General features: G+C 40.7%; 1 protein-coding gene across 1 annotated transcript; it reads right to left on the bottom strand.

The window, feature by feature from the left end:
- Positions 1-475: 475 nt before the first annotated feature.
- On the bottom strand, positions 476-17,311 carry LOC103230293 (alpha-1,3-mannosyl-glycoprotein 4-beta-N-acetylglucosaminyltransferase C-like). The gene is made up of 3 exons (XM_007988901.3): positions 17,116-17,311; positions 16,038-16,194; positions 476-2,501 (listed from the first exon to the last, which is right to left on the bottom strand). The coding sequence occupies exons 1-3, from the start codon at positions 17,221-17,223 to the stop codon at positions 1,366-1,368; spliced, it is 1,401 nt and encodes a 466-aa protein (XP_007987092.3). The 5' UTR covers positions 17,224-17,311; the 3' UTR covers positions 476-1,365.
- Between the last annotated feature and the right edge of the window lie 1,329 nt (positions 17,312-18,640).

Raw genomic sequence — 18,640 nt, 5'->3', positions numbered from 1 at the left:
GGATTTGTTTTTTTGGAGAGAGATGAGGTCTCGCTTTGTTGCCCAGACTGATCTCGAACCCCTGGCTTCAAGCAATCCTCCTGCCTTGACTTGCCAAAGTGCTAGGATTATAGGCAGGAGCCACCAAGCCCAGCTCCAAGTATTCCTCTTAAAGTGTTCCTTTCCTTTTCTTTTCTCCTTGCCTTCATGGATTATAGTTTTCAAGGTAGTGAAAACCCCTCTGCCGGCCCTGCACATGAGTTGAGCTCAGGGACCAGATTTTTCTGGAAATAAAGATTTCACAGCCAAATTGGAATAAAGATGTTAGTAAAATATCCAAAGTGTTTCCTAACAGAAATACCCAAGTTACCTGTAATCCCATAGATATGACTAGAGAAGCTAGCAGAAATCACAACACATTATTTTTAGTAATTTTAATGGTGTTTACAAAGGAATGCTCTGGCATTTTGGCTGATTATGTAGAAAGGAACTGTGCCTAAACATAAAAGGTACTCAAATAAATGTTTATAGAATGAACGAATACCTTATAATGGAAAAATGAGATCACAGAGAAAAGAGTCATATTCTTAGCTGATTGACTTTTTCCTGTCACATAGGAAGTTGTCTTTAACGAATCCATTTCCTGGCTGGTGGAAGGACTTTTGTCTTCTCTCATGCACCGTTACAGTCTTCTGACGTGAGCATCAGTTAGTCTTACTCACATGTTCCTATTCTTTGTAGAGGTCTGGCATTACTGATCCAAGGAAAGAACTTTGGATGGTAGACCTTTATAGACAGAACACTGGAGAAGGAGCTGGGCATAGTGGCTCATGCCAGTAATCCCAGCACTTTGAGAGGCTAAAGTGGGAGGATTACTTGAGCCAAGGAGTGTGAGACCAGTTTGGGCAATATAGTGAGACCCCATGTCTACAAAAAATAAAAGATTAGCTGGGCCTAGTGGCATGCATCTGTGGTCCCAGCTACTTGGGAGGAAGAGGTGAGAGAATTGCTTGGGCCTGGAGTTGGAGACTGCAGTGAACTATGATCACACTACTGCACTCCAGCCTGGGCGACAGAGTGAGACTTTGAGATTAAAAAAAGAGAGGGAGAAAGAAATAAAAGAAAAGAAAACCAGAGAACGTCTTAAGAAACCCCTTCTACCCACCCATGACTCTAGGATCACCCATGAAGGTGACCGAAAGGATGTTACCTGCTCTTGGCCTTTCAACATGCTGTGTCTTCTGTACTTAGAATCCTGAAAGGACCTAGTAAAGAGATATACCTGACCAATTTCCAGACTTTAATGTTTTGTTACTTCTGTAGACTCTCCCTCCAACCTGAGCGCTCCCAGAAGTCCTACTGGAATCTCCACATATTACTTAAACGTTACTTAATCCAGAGGTTGATGTGCCTGACTATTAATCCCGAGGGCAGAGCAGCTGTTACAAGCAGTCTCACACATTTCATCTTCTTCCCAGACTCTTCAGATAACACCTGCTTATCCAGGATGCCATTCACCAGTAGCCCCAGCAGAATGTAGTCATCACAGTCATTAATCCGATTGGTAGAGTCATAGCCCAGTTCTACCTGTCCCTCTTTCACCTGATTCTCCTCTTTCAATTCAGAGCCAGTCAGCACCTGAACTCGGAACACTGTAGCAGGTATGTCCAAAACCACAGTCAGGTGGCTGCCAGCCTTAGCCTCCTTGATATAAAAGAAATTCTTATCCAGACTATAGGCATTCATAAGAACAGAGGCATTGGTAACATTCAGACTAGTGTGAATGGTGGCAGCAGGGTTGCCAGGAGGGCCAATGTTATTTTCCTCAAACTCTTTATCTGTGAGGCTGTTCAATTGACCTTCAAAGGAGGAGTAATTGCCCATGTGCTGGAAGAGGGAGGGGAAGAATTGGATTGGTTTTTTCTGCATGAGAAGGTCATGGAAATGAGAGAGAAGGTAGTCACAGGGCATTTCTTGGTAGAAGAGGAGAAGGAAACGAACAAAGCGGGGGAGATCTCTGGCATGAAAGAGTTTTCCAATGAAGCCCAGCCTAGAGAACTCCAGAGTCACCCAAGCTTTCCTTTCCCAGGCAGACAGTATAGTAGCAATCTGGGAGACAAATCCAGGAGCACATTTCACATCATCTTCGATCATCAGGAAATAGTCAGAGTAGTTGGTAGCAAAGTTCATCAGGAAGGCATAATCCATATTTTGCTTGGAGCGAAAGGTCACATGGGTGGGAGTGTCATTAAAGTTTTTCTTAAGGTTCTTTAAGGGAAGATAGCTTTTAAGAGGAGTGTTGATCACTACTAGCTGTCTGGCCTGGATGTATGGTTGAAAGAGGGTTGAGATATTGGAGATCATTTGATCAAGCCAGTTGGGATCAGGATCTGCCAGGTGTACCAGAACAGTGAAGTATTTCTGCTCAGACAAGGAGGAAGCAAAGAAGAGAGATTGCAGGGTGTCCAAGAGGTAGCTTCCTTGGGGACGCTGCACTGAAGAAATCCCTATGGTCAGCAGTTCTAGGATTGGGGAGAAAAAGGACCTTTGTCAACTTAGAGAAATTAGAAAAGCATTTGCTATGGGTAAGGCTATGATATTCTCTTAGGTCTTTCCATATGCCAACTTTTATATATTCCTGTGGTTATTTTACATTTTGTCTCCCCCAGGACTGACTACAGACCGTATTAGGAGTTAATATCTGGTCACAAGTTGAGAGTTCTTTTTAAAATCACTGCTGTTGAAAACAATTGTGGGGGAAATGGATAAAAATGACAAACTAATATTTGCAGCTATGCCCCACCCCAAATTCCTCCTACCCCAAATTTCACTAAGCTCATGCCTATAATTTCAACCTCAGGTGTGAATCTCAGCACTTTGGGAGACCAAGGTGGAGGATCGCTTGAGCCCAGGCATTCAAGACCAGCCTGGGCAACATGGCAAAACGTGTCTCTACAAAAATTACAAAAAAACTAGATGGGTGTGGTGGCATAGGCCTGCGGTGCCAGCTACTTTTGAGGTGGGAGTGGGAGGATCACTTGAGCTGGGAGTTTGAAGCTACAGTGAGGTGTGACTGGACTACTGCACTGCAGCCTGGCCAACAGAGTGAGACTGTGTCTCAAAAACAAACACACACACACACACACACACACACACACACACACACACACCAAAACTTCCAACACCCTTACCCCCAAAAACAAAAACAAAATTCCAATTAAAAAAACAGAAAGATTGCCCTGAACCACACTATTTGGAGAACCACATAATTTGGAGAATTCCTGGAAGACAGAGAGACTACAGAACAGGACTGGTGGAGAAGTATAAGCAGAGGAATGCATAGTCCAAAAGATATGCAAGAGAACACAACTGCACAGGTGTATCTTTCTATAGAAGGCCTCAAAAAAATTCTAAGTTCAGAGCCACTAAATATAAAGTAGAGGAGTGAGCCCTGGGATGGTCCTCTGGATACTTGATTATAGAATTATTTCCAGGACCACTGGGCTAGTGCCCACCAAGGGGCTGGTGGTGGCAATGTCCATTCTCACATTAAAGTTCTAAGTATTTTTGTGTAAATAAAGTGGATGTTCTGCTAGGGGAAAGTGCATGGCGTGAGTCCTGCGGCTGAAGAGAGCATCAGAAGTGACCCCAGATGTCACTCCTGCCTTACAATCGAATGAGGCAGGTTTCCATAATCATAACCCACTTTTACAAAGAGGCAAACAGGGATGGCTCTTGGAGGGAAGAAGTTCACTGTTCACTCTAGATCCTCAAATATTAATCTGAAACAAGAAGCTTCAATATAACGGAAGAGAAACAACTAAATCAGAAAGAAACTACAGAAATAGAAGCTAACAGAGGAAACAATGATTGAAGAATGCCAAATAAGTCAAATAAATACTCAGATCAGAGAGGAAATCACATTCTTTGGCAAAATAACCGGCTGATATGAATCATAAAGAGTTTGTAGAAAACGTTAGTATGAGGACTTGACCAAGTTCAGGTTAGATTTTGGGGCAATAATACTTCATGCATTAGTGATGTGTTCTTTCATCTGAAGGCACAGAATAGCAGGCTGCTTCTGTTTTTATGATGTCAGCAGCCTTTGATGTTCAATGCCTAGATCTGTTAATACATTACTGGTTGCAATATGGTGATATTCTAAGTTGAGCATTCCTGCTTTGTGTATTATCTGGAATGTTTCCGTAAAGAGAAAATTCCCCTCATTTACTCTTTGGTTACCCAGTTGTAGTTCATACAGAAAAGCAGGATAAATGCTGGTTCCCTTTTATCAGCTTTCAAATAAAATAATGACTTGGTTCCCTAGCATTCTCAAATGGTGACAAAATGTGTCAGGTTTTTTTTTTTTTTTGTGGGGGGGATCCTTATAAACTCATATATTTCATGTGTTTCGAATCATGGAAATTTTATTCTCTCTCTCTCTTTTTTTTTTTTGAGACGAAGTTTGCTCCTGTTGCTCAGGCTGGAGTGCAATGGCACGATCTTGGCTCACTGCAACCTCTGCCTTCCAGGTTCAAGTGATCCTCCTGCCTCAGCCTCCTGAGTAGCTGGGACTACAGGTGCCTGTCACCACGCCCCGCTAATTTTTGTATTTTTAGTAGAGATGGGATTTCACCATATTGATCAGGCTGGTCTCAAACTCCTGACCTCAAGTGATCCACCCGCCTTGACCTCTCAAAGTGCTGGGATTACAAGCATGAGCCACCATGCCCAGCTGGAAATTTTATTCTTATTGATGCTTAAATTATCCTGTCTTTGGCAAATAAGCTCTTGAAGTTGGATCTTGAGCTGTTCTGATACAACTTTAGTCGTTTTTAAAAGCTTCTCTGCTGTCTTCTATGACATTTCCTGCCTTGGATTTGGAATCATCCACTTTTTACAAGGAGCCCCTCCCCTTGTTGTAGTGGAAAGTGAGAGTTAGAGTCTATGATCTGGCACCAAGGGTGCTCACTGTTGGTCATTTCTAGGCCCTTGTGGACAGAGCTAGAAACATTAAAAAAAAAAAAAAAAAAGATAAAACACATCATGAGTTCATACCGATATTTTAAAACACATTCAATTAAAAATGCATCTAAAATTAAAGAAAAAAGTAGGTTTTCATTGAGAGTTCTTTGTGTTATTAAAACTGACAAATGTAAGCGCTCCTGAACTTCATCTTCTTTGGACATAATAAATAGCTGAGATCTGTCTCTTGAATTTTTCAAGTACTTGAATCAAGCCTGGGCATGGTGGCTCACACCTGTAATCCCAACACTTTGGGAGGCTGAGAGGCAGGTGGATCACCTGAGGTCAGGAGTTCGAGACCAGCCTGGCCAATGTGGTGAAAACCTGTCTCTATTAAAAATGCAAAAATTAGCTGGGCGTGGTGGCTCACCCCTGTAGTCCCAGCTACTCAGGAGGCTGAGGTGGGAGAATTGCTTGAACCTGGGAGGCAGAGGTTGCAGTGAGTCGAGATCTCACCACTGCACTCCAGCCTTGGTGACAGAGCGAGACCCTGTCTCAAAAAACAAAACAAAACAAAAACAAACAAACAAACAAAAAATAAGAAAAAAGAAGTACTTGATTCAGAAAGATCTTATTCTGTCTCAAGGTTTATTTCTTCTATTAAATATTGTTGTAACCTATGGAGATTAAACGGGTGTCACAGTCAGACTTCAGGAGGGCACATGGTGCCGAAGTGAACCCGTGCAGCAAGAGAATCACAAAGCCCTGATTGAACTGACAGGAAAAAGACCACATGTTCTCCAGCAAAACACTTTAGTAGCAGCTGCCCACAGGATTCTCAGTGACAGGGGAAATGGGACACATATTCTTGCTGCAGAGGCCAGTGAGGACCACAGGTAGATCAAGGCTGGTTCTATACTTTTGGGAGCAATTAACGTATAGTTAGGGATTAAAGTTGTGAGATTGGATGAGGTCACCAAAATAGTGAGTCTAAACTGAGCCCTAGGGTACATCAACATTTAGAAGTTGGAAAGAGAAGATAAATCAGCAAAAGAGACTGAGCATCTACCAGCAATGCTGGAGGAAAACCAGAAGAGCTTGGAATCCTGGAAGCAATGGAAGGGAATGTTGAATGAAGAGAGTCATTTACTGTGTCAAATGCTGTGATAGGTCAAGTAAGATAGAGATTGGAAGCTGACCAGTGGGTACAACAACATGGAAACCATGGGCTACATAACCAAGAGTAATTTTGTTGAAAAGGCGAAGGCAGGCCGGGCGCGGTGGCTCAAGCCTGTAATCCCAGCACTTTGGGAGGCCGAGACGGGTGGATCACGAGGTCAGGAGATCGAGACCATCCTGGCTAACATGGTGAAACCCCGTCTCTACTAAAAAAATACAAAAAAAGTAGCCGGGCGAGGTGGCGGGCGTCTGTAGCTCCAGCTACTCCGGAGGCTGAGGCAGGAGGATGGCGGGAACCTGGGAGGCGGAGCTTGCAGTGAGCTGAGATCCGGCCATTGCACTCCAGCCTGGGCGACAGAACGAGACTCTGTCTCAAAAAAACAAAAAACAAAAAACAAAAAAAAAAAGAAAAGGCGAAGGCAAAAATCTGTGGTCTTAAGAGAGGTTTGCTTTCTTTTATCAAGATTTGAAAAATATTATAATGTGTTTGTATGATAAGAGGAGGGAGGGAAAATCTGTGGCCCAAGATAGAGAAAATTGCTTGAGTGATGTTAACGAGTGGTCAAGAAGAGGTGAAATCTAGGGTGAAGGTTCAGAGGCTGTAACTAGATAGGAGCGTGGACAGTGCATCTGTACTGAGAGAAGGGAACTTTGCTGATGACTGACCATGAGTTCTAGAGGGCACAGTGGAAGGAATCAGAAGTTAAGGAGGTGGGAGTTAGGTTCAGAAAAGAAGACACATGGAGCCTTATGAGAAGAGACTGTGTGGGATGAGAACTGCCTTGGGTTTCTTGTAGTAACCTGGCACATGCTTTTCTTAAACTAGAAATACCCATCTCTCATGCAGAAGTTTCTTGAATCTCTCATTCCTGCTTCCGTGTCCTTGATTGGCTTATTTCTTTACTGAGATGATCACTCTGACATGCAATGACCCACAGTTTTCTTTTAGGGCTGGGTGTGGGGAACAGGCCCCCCAAAATGTGGCCATAAACTGGCCCCAAAACTGGCTATAAATAAAATCTCTGCAGCACTGTGACATGTCTATGATCGCCATAATGCCCACGCTGGAAGGTTGTGGGTTTACCGGAATGAGGGCAAGGAACACCTGCACCGCCCAGGGTGGAAAACCACTTAAAGGCATTCTTCAGCCACAAACAATAGCATGAACGATCTGTGCCTTAAGGACATGCTTCTGCTGCAGTTAACTAGCCCAAACTATTCCTTTATTTCAGCCCTTCGTTTCCCATAAGGGATACCTTTAGTTAATCGAATATCTATAGAAACAATGCTAATAACTGGCTTGCTGTTAATAAATATGTGGGTAAATCTCTGTTTGGGGCTCTCAGCTCTGAAGGCTGTGAGAGCCCTGATTTCCCACTTTACATCTCTATATTTCTGTGTGTGTGTCTTTAATTCCTCTAGCGCCGCTGGGTTAGGGTCTCCCCGACCGAGCTGGTCTCTGGACTGGGTTATTATAGGTAATGTGCACATGCAGCCTCCTTCTCAGCTTTGTTAGACTTTCGTGCTCAGTGGAGTGAAAAACAGGAGCAAGATTCTATTCATCTGAATGGTTAAGTGCTTGTTCTACAGATCCAATTTCTTGGGTTTCTATTTTGTTTCTTTAAATCTGAGACCAGAGGACACTGGAACAGGAGGGAGTGGGATGCACTTGAAAGCTGATTGTGTTCTTGGATCCCAGGCACGTCTTCAACCCAGCTTCATGTGAAGAAAAAAGCGGGAGATGTTTCATTTAACTCCCTATCCAACCTCCATGTATTTCTGAATTGGACCCAAAGTTAATAGGAAAGAGGGGTATCTGGAAAAATACTTCATTTAACATCAATGTTAAATGAAATTCAGCTCTATACATTTCATAAAACACACACATGCACTACAAAAATGTCGAAAATATAGTACAGAAAAATATATTGTTTAAATGTTGACAAATAGAACTCACTTATTTCAAAGCTACATATAAAATAAAACTTTAGAAATACAAGCAAAAATAAATATATCCATAATCACACAGAAATATTTAGCCTCTCTGGAAATCAATAGATTAAGTAAACGAAAATCAAGAAACAGTTTTTACTAAAACAATTAACAAAATTCATCATGTGTACGTGTGTATGTGTTTGTGTATGTGTGTGGTGCTCATCAGCTCATCAGACGATACACATTCCTTTCAGATATCCATAGAAAATATTGGCCATGCATTAGACCATGAAGACAATTTTACTTTTAATTGTCCTGAATATCGTAATTTTATATTCATATTCTTTGATTATAATGCAATAAAGCTAAAACTAATCATGAAAGTCTAAAAGCATCCCTTTGGAAATGAAAAAGCACTGTTCTAAATATCTCTTGGGTTAAACAGGAAATCCAAATGGAAATTACCAGGTACTTAGAAATAAATGGAAATAAGAACACGGTAGACCGAAAGATGTGGGACATGGTTAAAGTGGGAGTGGGACTTAGAGAAGTAACATCTTTCAGTGTATTTTCTAGAAAGCAACCTGAAAAGAAAATAAATAAAATGAGAAAATAAAGAAACCAGGCAAAAATAAAACCAACAGAAGTAGAATGTGGAGTTAAGAAGACAAAAGCACAATGTAATTAAATACGATAGATTAAAAACTGTAAAAGATCAATAAGAGGTGTTTGTTAGAAAAGTTTAATCAACTAAACCTATAGTTTTTTGTTTTTGTTTTGAGACAGAGTTTTGTTCTTGTCATCCAGGCTGGAGTACAATGGTGAGATCTCAACTCACTGCAGCCTCACCTCCTGGGTTCAAGTGATTCTCCTGCCTCAGCCTCCTGAGTAGCTGGGATTACAAGCATCCACCACCATGCCCAGCTAATTTTTATATTTTTAGTCAAGACGGGGTTTTGCCATGTTGGCCAGGCTGGTCTCGAACTCCTTACCTCAGGTGATCAACCCATCTTGGCCTCCCAAAGTGCTGGGATTATAAGCGTGAGCCACTGCACCCTGCCTAAACCTGTAGTTTAAAAGGGTGAAAACATAAATAATATTAAGAATGAAAATATGTCACAGCTAGATAAATGAAGATTTTAAAAATTATTAGAAATACAAAAATTATTAAGAAAATAGACAAAATTTATGAATTGGCACACCACAAAAGACAAAAAGCTATAAATGATCAATAGATACATGAAAACATGCATGATCAGCATGCAGTTGCTCAACCTACTGGTAGTCAGGGAAGAGCACATTAAAACCAAAGAATTACAGCAGTTGAAAAATCTGGGCCAGGTGTGGTGACTCATCCCTGTATTCCCAGCACTTTGGGAGCCTGAGGCAGGAGGATGGCTTGATCCCAGGAGTTTGGGACCAGCTTGGGCAACATAGAGAGACACCTACCATCTCAATTAAAAAAAAGAAAATCTGACAATACTAACAGATGGCAAAGATGTGGAACAATAGGGCTTCATATCTTGATGGTGAGAATAAACTGATAAGTCATTTAAAACAATCTTTAGTATGTTGATTTATTTAAAACATACTTCACATTAGAGAGTGAACCAGTAATAACTGTGATGGGTGTGCTCTTTTGTTTTTATTTTGGTAGGCCATTTTAGGGATCAATTTGGCAAAATCTAATAAAGATATGCATGTCTTATAATCTTATAATCTTATAGCAATTTTACTCCTAGGAATATATCCTAAATAATTGCTCATGTGTGTTCAAATTTCATACAGATTTGTGTGCAAGAATATTCATAGCAACACTGTTGGTAATAGAAAAAACTGGCAGTAACCTGAGTGTCTATCAACAGGAGAATGAATCAAAACATTGTGATGGTTCACTCAACACGAAGTTGAAAGTTTTACACAGAGTATAACACAAATGTAACATTAAGTGAAAAAGAATGAATAGGAAGTAAAAGGAATCTCACAAACATTAAGTGAAAAAAGCAAGTTCTGGAAAAAACACACACAGTTTTATACCATTTTTATGAAGTTTAAGAACAGGCAACTAGGCTGGGCATGGTGGCTCATGCCTGTAATCCCAGCAATTTGGGAGGCCCAGGCAGGTGGATCACCTGAGGTCAAGAGTTTGAGACCAGCCTGGCCAACATGGTGAAACCTCCTCTCTATTAAAAAAATACAAAAATTAGCTGGGAATGGTGGCGGGCACCTGTAATCCCAGCTACTTGGGAGGCTGAGGCAGGAGAATTGCTTGAACCCAGGAGGCAGAGGTTGCAGTGAGCTGAGAATGCTCCATTGCACTCCAGCCGGGGTGATAGAGTGAAACTCAATCTCAAAACAAAACAAAACAAAAACAAACAAACTGCTGAGACTAGCTGGTTCAGGGAGACCCTAACCCAGCTACTAGAGGAATTAAAGACACACACACAGAAATATAGAGGTGTGAAGTGGGAAATCAGGGGTTTCACAGCCTTCAGAGCTGAGAGCCCTGAACAGAGATTTACCTACATATTTATTAACAGCAAGTCAGTCATTAGCATTGTTTCTACAGATATTAAATTAACTAAAAGTATCTTTTATGGGAGATGAAGGGATGGCCTGAATTAAAGGAGTAGGTTGGGCTAGTTAACTGCAGCAGGAGCATGTCCTTAAGGCACAGATGCCCATGCTATTGTTTGTGGCTGAAGAATGCCTTTAAGCGGTTTCCTGCCCTGGGCCAGTCAGGTGTTCCTTGCCCTCATTCCGGTAAACCCACAACCTTCCAGAGTGGGCTTCAGAGCACAACCAAGGCTTCTCTGAAGAAGAACAAATCCCACCTGTGGATAGCAGCTTCTGTTCTTGCCCTGACGTTCTTGCCTCCCCATACTGATTCCTACCTACAGATTTTGGACTTGTCTTTCAGCTCCCACAATGGCCAATTTAGTGCAATAAATCCTTTAACATATCTCCTACTGGTTATGCTTCTTTGGTTGAATCCTGACTGATATACCTGCTTTAGGCTAAACTCTTTGTACTTTAACTCTACGAAAAGTTGAGTAAGATTTCCATTGTTTGATACTGCAGTCCACCTACTTTATCCTCTCTGAAGAGATTAAGATAAAAGTGCTTTTGATATATCATAAACCTCAAACACAGCACAAAAGTTTGTTTATCCTTTGACACATATAAATTAAAAAATTAAGGAAACATCATAATGATGAACTATTATAGAATAATTTCTACCAAAGTGAGGAATAAGACAAAGATGCTTGCTTCTACTTATAATGGTCAATGAAATAATGTAAGAAATGAGAGAGAGAAATGTCGAAAAGAGACAAAGCTGTCACTATTTGCAAATAATATGATAGTCTGCATAGCTATTTCAAGATAATCTGATGAACAATTAGAACCAGCAAGAGAGGCCAGGCGTGGTGGCTCACACCTGTAATCCCAGGACTTTGGGAGGCCGAGGCGGGTGGATCACCTGAGCTCAGGAGTTCAAGACCAGCCTGGAAAACATGGCGAAACTCCATCTCTACTAAAAACACAAAAAAATTAGCTGGGCATGGTGATGGGTGCCTGTAATCCCAGCTACTCAGGAGGCTGAGGCAGGAGAATCACTTGATCCTGGGCAGCAGAGGTTGCAGTGAGCCGAGACTGTGCCACTGCACTCCAACTTGGGCGACAGAGTGAGACTCCGTCTCAACAATAATAAAAAAAAGAACCAATAAGAGAGTTCATTAAGATGATAGATAAGAGATCAACACAGAAACAGCACTAGCATTTTTTCAAACTTACAATAACCAATTATCAGACGTAATGGAAAAGGAAGCCACATAGTATGAAGAACTGTAATATACGGGGAATGTACCTAAGACAAATGACAAAGCTTTAATGAAGCCCATACAACAAGACTGGAATACACATAGATACATAACAGATTCTTGAATGGTATGACTCATTATTATTACTTTATTATTATTTTTTTGAGACAGGGTCTCACTCTGACACCCAGGCTGGAGTGCAGTAGCATGATTTTGGCTTACTGCAAACTTTACCTCCTGGGTTCAAGTGATTCTCCTGCCTCGGCCTTCTGAGTAGCTGGAATTGCAGGTGCCCACCACCACACCCAGCTAATTTTTGTATTTTTAGTTGAGATGGGGTTTCGCCATGTTGTATAGGCTGGTCTTGAAGTCCTGACCTCATGTGACTTCCCCCACCTCAGCCTCCCAAAGTGTTGGGATTACAGGTGTGAGCCACCATGCCCAGCTATGATTCGGTATTACAAAGATATCAATGAACTCCAAGTCTATCTATACATTTAATGCAATTTCAGTCAAGAGTATTTTTTTCATGATGTTCAATAAGCTAATTAAAAATTCATCTGGAGGAGAAAAAATAAAGAATAGACAATAATTTGAAATAGTACATAAATAAGTGGGGGAGGAAGGATTCGTCTAACAACATATATAATAAACCATTAGAAGCTCAAATCACGTGGAATTAGTACAGGAACATTAAAAAGTCAATGGAACAAAATGATTTTCAAAAATAAACCCATGCACATATGGGAGTTTCTATGACAAAGGTGGCATTTCTTCTCAGTGGGAGGAAAAGATGGAATATTCAGTAAATGGTTTTGAGATCACAGGATATCCAATTGTAAATAAAGTACATTATTTATCTCAGATCCTAATTAAAAATAAATTTAAACTACGTGAAATATTTATACCTGAAATAGAAAAGCCAGAAGAGTATTAGAAGAGCATATAGTAAAAGTTTTCCAAAAATAATATTGTAATAGGGACTTTTCCCCCAAAACAGTCATAAAACCTAGAAGCTATAAAAACCATGAATGAATTTGATTATAGAAAATATTCGTTTTTTCTTTGCCTGCTTCATTTTTCCTTTATATTACTATATACGATTTATAAAATTCATATGACAACCATGAACAAAAGACAAGTGGCAAAGAGGGACATACTTAACAATAGATCAATGCAATGATATGTATATAATATATAAAACGAGCACTCATATTTTAAAACTCCTAGAAATCAACAACAAAAAGCAATCAACATGGTAGAAAATTACCAGAGGATATGAATAGACCATCCACAGAGTGAATAAATATGACCCTTAAACATAAAAAAAGCTCAACTGTCACAATAATCAAGGATATCAAATTATCACAAATATCACCAAATCAAAAGAAATATTTTCTGCCCTTCAAACTGACAAACAACAGCAGCACTGGCAAGATTGTGAGGAAATAGATATCCATAAACTGACATGATTAATAGTATGCTTTTTTCCATGCAATTTTGAGGTGTCAATCAAAATCCAAAGTGCATGTGCTCTCTCACTCATTAGTTCCACATACAAGTATATTTCTCGTAGAAATATTTTTACATATGAACAAAAATATATTAATTGTGATGTTGTTTGTAGTACAAAAAGTTGAAAACAATTGCGTTCTCATCAATAAGAACAGTCAAGTAAGTTTTTTACATCCACACTATGTTGATGACAGCAGTTAAAAAAAGAAGGAGGTAAGGAAAAACTCTCCAAAATATACACTTTTTTTCAAGACAGGGTCTCATCCTGAATTTTTGCAAACTATGCATCCATCAGAGGTCTAATATCCAGCATCTATAAAGAATTTACACAAATTTGCAAGAAGAAAAAAGCAAACAACCCCATTAAAAAGTAGGCAAAGGAAAGGAACAGACACTTTTCAAAAGAAGACACACATGTGGCCAATAACCACATGAAAAAAATCTCTTCACTGATCATTAGAGAAATGCAAATCAAAGCCACAATGAGATACCACCTCACACCAGTCAGAATGGCTATTACTAAAAAGTCAAAAGCCAACAGATTCTGGTGAGGCTGTAGAGAAAAAGGAATGCTTACACACTGTTGGTGGGAGTGTTAATTAGTTCAACCATTGTGGAAGATAGTGTGGCGATTCCTCAAAGACCTAAAGACAGAACTATCATTCGACACAGCAATCCCATTACTAGGTATATACCCAAAGGAATAGAAATTGTTATATTGTAAAGACACATGCATGAGAATGTTATTGCAGCACTATTCATAATAATAAAGATATGGAGTCAACCTAATGCCCATCAAGGAAAGACCAGATAAAGAAAATGTGTACATATACACCATGCAACACCATGCAGCTATTAGAAAGGAGATCTTGTCTTTTGTAGGGATGTGGATGGAGCTGGAGGCCATTATTCTTAGCAAACTAATCCAAGAACGAACAGAAAACCAAATACTGCATGTTCTTACTTATAAGTGGGAGCTAAACGATGAGAACACATGGAAACATCGAGGAGAACAACACACACTGGGGCTTACTGGATGGTGGAAGGCAGAGGAGGGAGAAGATCAGGAAAAATAACTAACGGATACTAGGTTAAATACCTGGGTGATGACATAATCTGTACAACAAACCCCCATGACACAAGTTAACCTGTGTAACAAACTTGCACATATACCCCTGAATTTAAAGTGAAAGTTAAAAAAAAAAAAAAAAAAAAAGACAAGAGTCTCCCCTGTGTGGCCCAGAGCTGGAGTACATTGGCACAATTATAGCTCACTATAGTCTCAAACTCCTGGACTCAAGTATTCCTCCCGCCTCAGCCTCCCAAAGTGTTGAGATTACAGGCGTGAGCCACCAAACCCAGAAAACATGTACAAATGAATGAATGAAAAAAGCAAATCTCAGAACAATACATATAAGATGGCCTTTAAAAATCCCCCAGACATGTATATATGTACATGTTAGAAAGATATCTGAATCTCAATAAGGGTACTTATTAGACTTCTGGGGGAGAGGAGAGGAATGAGGGAGAAAAAGGAACTACCACTTTTTACTTGCTATACAATATGTATATACTTACAATGTATTGTATGGAAATAGTTTATAATGAGAATATGTTTGTTTACTACAAATGAAGTTCCATAAAGACTGCAAGGGTAGCCCACACTGAGGATGAAAAGGGCAGGGTCTCCATCATATGGAGAGTCTAAAAAGCATCAGAACTGATTTTGCTGATCTGAAACATGTCCTAGTCCTGACTGTGCTCTCCAGAATCATCTCTGTGCCCCAGATCTACTAAAGCATACTTCTCAGGCTTTACTGTGCATACCAATCGCTTGGGGGTCTGGTTAAGATGAAAATTCTGATTCTGTAGGTCTGGGGTGGACCTAAGATTCCACATGTCAAACATGTGGAACAAGCTGCCAGACAGACGCTGCTGACGTCCATGGACTAGCTGTCAGTCTGTGGACCACAGCACGAGTGGCAAGCTATTAGATGCTCTTTAGAGCCCCACAGAACCCGACGGGACTACCCACTCAAGACACTGCATTGTCCCTTCCCTAGTCCTTTCCCTTTTACTCAGTCCCCCTTCCCATAGTTTTCTCCTGTACTTTTCCCATTGTCTCCCTTATTTCATCAGAAAAGGGATTGGGAGATTCATGGAGTCAGAACTGCTATCTTTTGCAGTCAAATTCTTTTTTTTTTCTTTTTCTTTTTGAGATGGAGTCTTGCTCTGTCGCCCAGGCTGGAGTGCAGGGGCGCCATCTCGGCTCACTGCAAGCTCCGCCTCCCGGGTTCACGCCATTCTCCTGCCTCAGCCTCCCAAGTAGCTGGGACTACAGGCGCCCACCAGCGCTCCCAGCTAATTTTTTTCATTTTTAGTAAAGATGGGGTTTCACCATGTTAGCCAGGATGGTCTCGATCTCCTGACCTCGTGATCCGCCCGCCTCGGCCTCCCAAAGTGCTGGGATTACAGGCGTGAGCCACCGCGCCCGGCCCTTTTGCAGTCAAATTCTATAGGCCTGGTCCTTCATTTCAGCATCCCTGTTTTCTTCCCGAGTTATCTGTTCCCTTTCCTTTCCACTTGCCTTCCCCCTCTACCCTTGCCTAACCTGGATGATCTACACCCCCGGTGGACACTCACTTTTTACTGTGGGAGAGGCTCCAAGCAAGATGTGGGAGTTCACATTTTCAAGCGGTTCTGAGTTTTTCTGCATATCTTTGAAAGTTTTCATGTGGTTTGTTCTACCAGGATTGATCTGCATTCGGGCTCTCTGCCAAGCTACCATCTCCTTTTCCTTCTGAGGAAAGAGTGAGTTTCAGCTCTGTGATTCATCCCTTTTGGGAAAAATGGTTAGTTACATTTCCCTTTGCATAATATAATGAAATCATCTTCAGGATACAGGGCAGGTTGGCTCAAGCTCAGTTCAAACTTCTTCCTTCTCTTCTGAAACAATCCTACCCCAGGGGTTTTTACATATATAGATTATGGATACTGGAGTAAAGGGAGTTGGGATTTCTCTAGCTCTCCTTAGCTTTATGTAGGGAATGAGACAATGTCTAGCTCTGCCATTCTTCACCCACAATTATCCTTTTTGATTACAGTCTAGTATGGGTCACCTAATCCCAAGAAGGGCATAGCATGTGTTAAGCATGAGAGATACAGGAGGCCAGTTAAGCACCCCAGTGCTTCACTCTAAATTCTTTCCCACTGGTAGCATTTCACCCTTCCAAGTTCATTCACCACCCTCCCTTCTTTCATTTGCCTTTTCTGGGTTCTGGCAGAATTTTCTCTGCTCCTTAAAACTTTTCTTGACTTGGAGAAATGACTTAACTGTTGTGAGCTTCAGGATCCTAATGCAGAAAATGGGGGATAATGTATAACTTTGAAAACCAAGGGAACTTTTCTGTAATGGGAAACTCACCAAACAAGAAGAAAAATCTCTACATCATCAATTGCTATAAGAAAAGGGCAAACTCTGCCGAAGCATTAAATCAGTGTTATTTCTTCCCAGCCCTGAATTTTGTTTCTTCCAGAGTGTTACCATCCCTTATTGTCTCCATCAAGCAAAAATATGTTGATTCCTCAAAATTGCTTGTCTTTTTTCTTCCTTGAATGTCTATAGCATTTGTGACAGTTTCATTTAAATATACACTCAGATAAATGCTTTCTTTCATTCTGTCCAGGAAAGTTTGCCCCACTTAAAATTTCTGGTACTCACCAAAGACAGGAAACTTGCAGTATCAAAGGGATTTTCATCAATGAAATAGTAGATTGGGAGCACTACTGCTGTTGCAATAATGATGAGTTTCCATAGAAAATCTCTCATGGTGCTGGGGTTGGAAACTTTGCAGAGCTGTTTCCCGATCTGTGATCCTTCAATGTATTCTTGGATGTCTGAAATGTACACACTACTGAGAAAAGTTTTCATCTGATGGTAACATAAAAAAATTCAAATTACAAGATATTATCATTGAATAAGTATAGTTTCCAAAGCCAGTAATATTAAACCTGGGGTTCTTATATATATATTCTTAAGAATCCTTAATGATTTTTTTTCCCTTAAAAACAGAGCTATGCCTTTCTTACGTTTGAGAAACACAGATGTATAAAAATGCATGCAAAGTGCCCTTAATATCACAGCTTCAGTTGCCCCCACTCTTGCCTGCAAGTCTCCATATCCATTCCTTCATTTTTCTTCTTCTGGACACCAATGTTTAATTAAATTTCCAGAGCTCTTTCTTACCTTGATTGCCCCAACTCCAAAGTCCCTGACATGATTTCTGCCAAAGGCAAGGTGAAGAGAAGAGACCTTGATTCTGTTTTAATAGGAGTTTCCAAGTGCATTATAGAGAACATTTCTTATTCACACATTTGAACCAGACAGCATTCATTGAGGAGGTAAGGAAGGGGTGATGGGAATAGAGAGGGTGTGATCTCTAATGAGTATTTGTGATAGAAAAATCTTGCAAGAGCCTATTGACTCCTTCACTCTACTGACTCTCTGGAGTCAGGAAGATATTTTTGCAGACTTTACTCTAGTTTGTGTATATATATCCTACATTAAGCATCATGGAATGTTCTAGAAGGAGATATCTGAAACCTTTAATTCTCTCTCCCCTCCAAGTTCTATCCTTTCCAGAGTGCCCACTGTGCCCTGTCTACCACTGACTCTTATGTTCCATACAGATGTCGATTTGGCTCATGCTGAGCCAGTTCTGTGAGGTGGAAATCTTTATCAGTTGCTAAGTACCCTCTTCCTCATCTCTTTCTACGATCCTCAATGGGATCAGAACACACCGAAGCCATATCCAAAGGCTGTAGCTCCAAGAAGAAAAGACAGTGGGTTATTTTGTCCTCTCCAAACCTGAACCTTGAGCCACCATTTCCTCTCGTATTTAGATGTGATAGTCCTATGTTCCCACAGGTTTTCCTGCCTGATACCAGTGACTGTTTTTCCTATATATCACTGCTTCTCAGGGGCTTTGGGAGCAAATTCAGATTCTTCCAGAGCAGTCCTCTCCATTACCTGAAGTCTGGACCCTTTTTGGTTAGGCATTCATCTTTCATGACTCTTTTTCATGTCAGTTTCTTTTGTTCTTCTGGATGACTCATGGAACAAAACGTAGACATGGCACTTCTAAGCACTTGTTAAGGACCTAAGGTAGGTGATGAATGGCATCAAGTCAGAGGTCCCAGGGACAATTTCCCTTTATGACAGGAAACTTCCAGTCCCCCAGAACTTT

This window comes from Chlorocebus sabaeus, chromosome 25, assembly GCF_047675955.1.
Source record: "Chlorocebus sabaeus isolate Y175 chromosome 25, mChlSab1.0.hap1, whole genome shotgun sequence".
In the NCBI taxonomy this organism is placed as follows: Eukaryota; Metazoa; Chordata; class Mammalia; order Primates; family Cercopithecidae; genus Chlorocebus; species Chlorocebus sabaeus.
Note: the sequence above shows the minus strand (reverse complement) of the source record. Positions and strands in the feature narration are given on the sequence as shown.

Coding starts and splice junctions, on each gene's coding strand:
- LOC103230293 (XM_007988901.3), bottom strand. CDS start 17,223: ATGAGAGATTTTCTATGGAAACTCATCATTATTGCAACAGCAGTAGTG. Junction 16,195..17,115: donor CTGCAAGTTTCCTGTCTTTG/GTGAGTACCAGA, acceptor CTCTTTCCTCAG/AAGGAAAAGGAGATGGTAGC. Junction 2,502..16,037: donor AGCCTCTCCCACAGTAAAAA/GTGAGTGTCCAC, acceptor CCCCAATCCTAG/AACTGCTGACCATAGGGATT.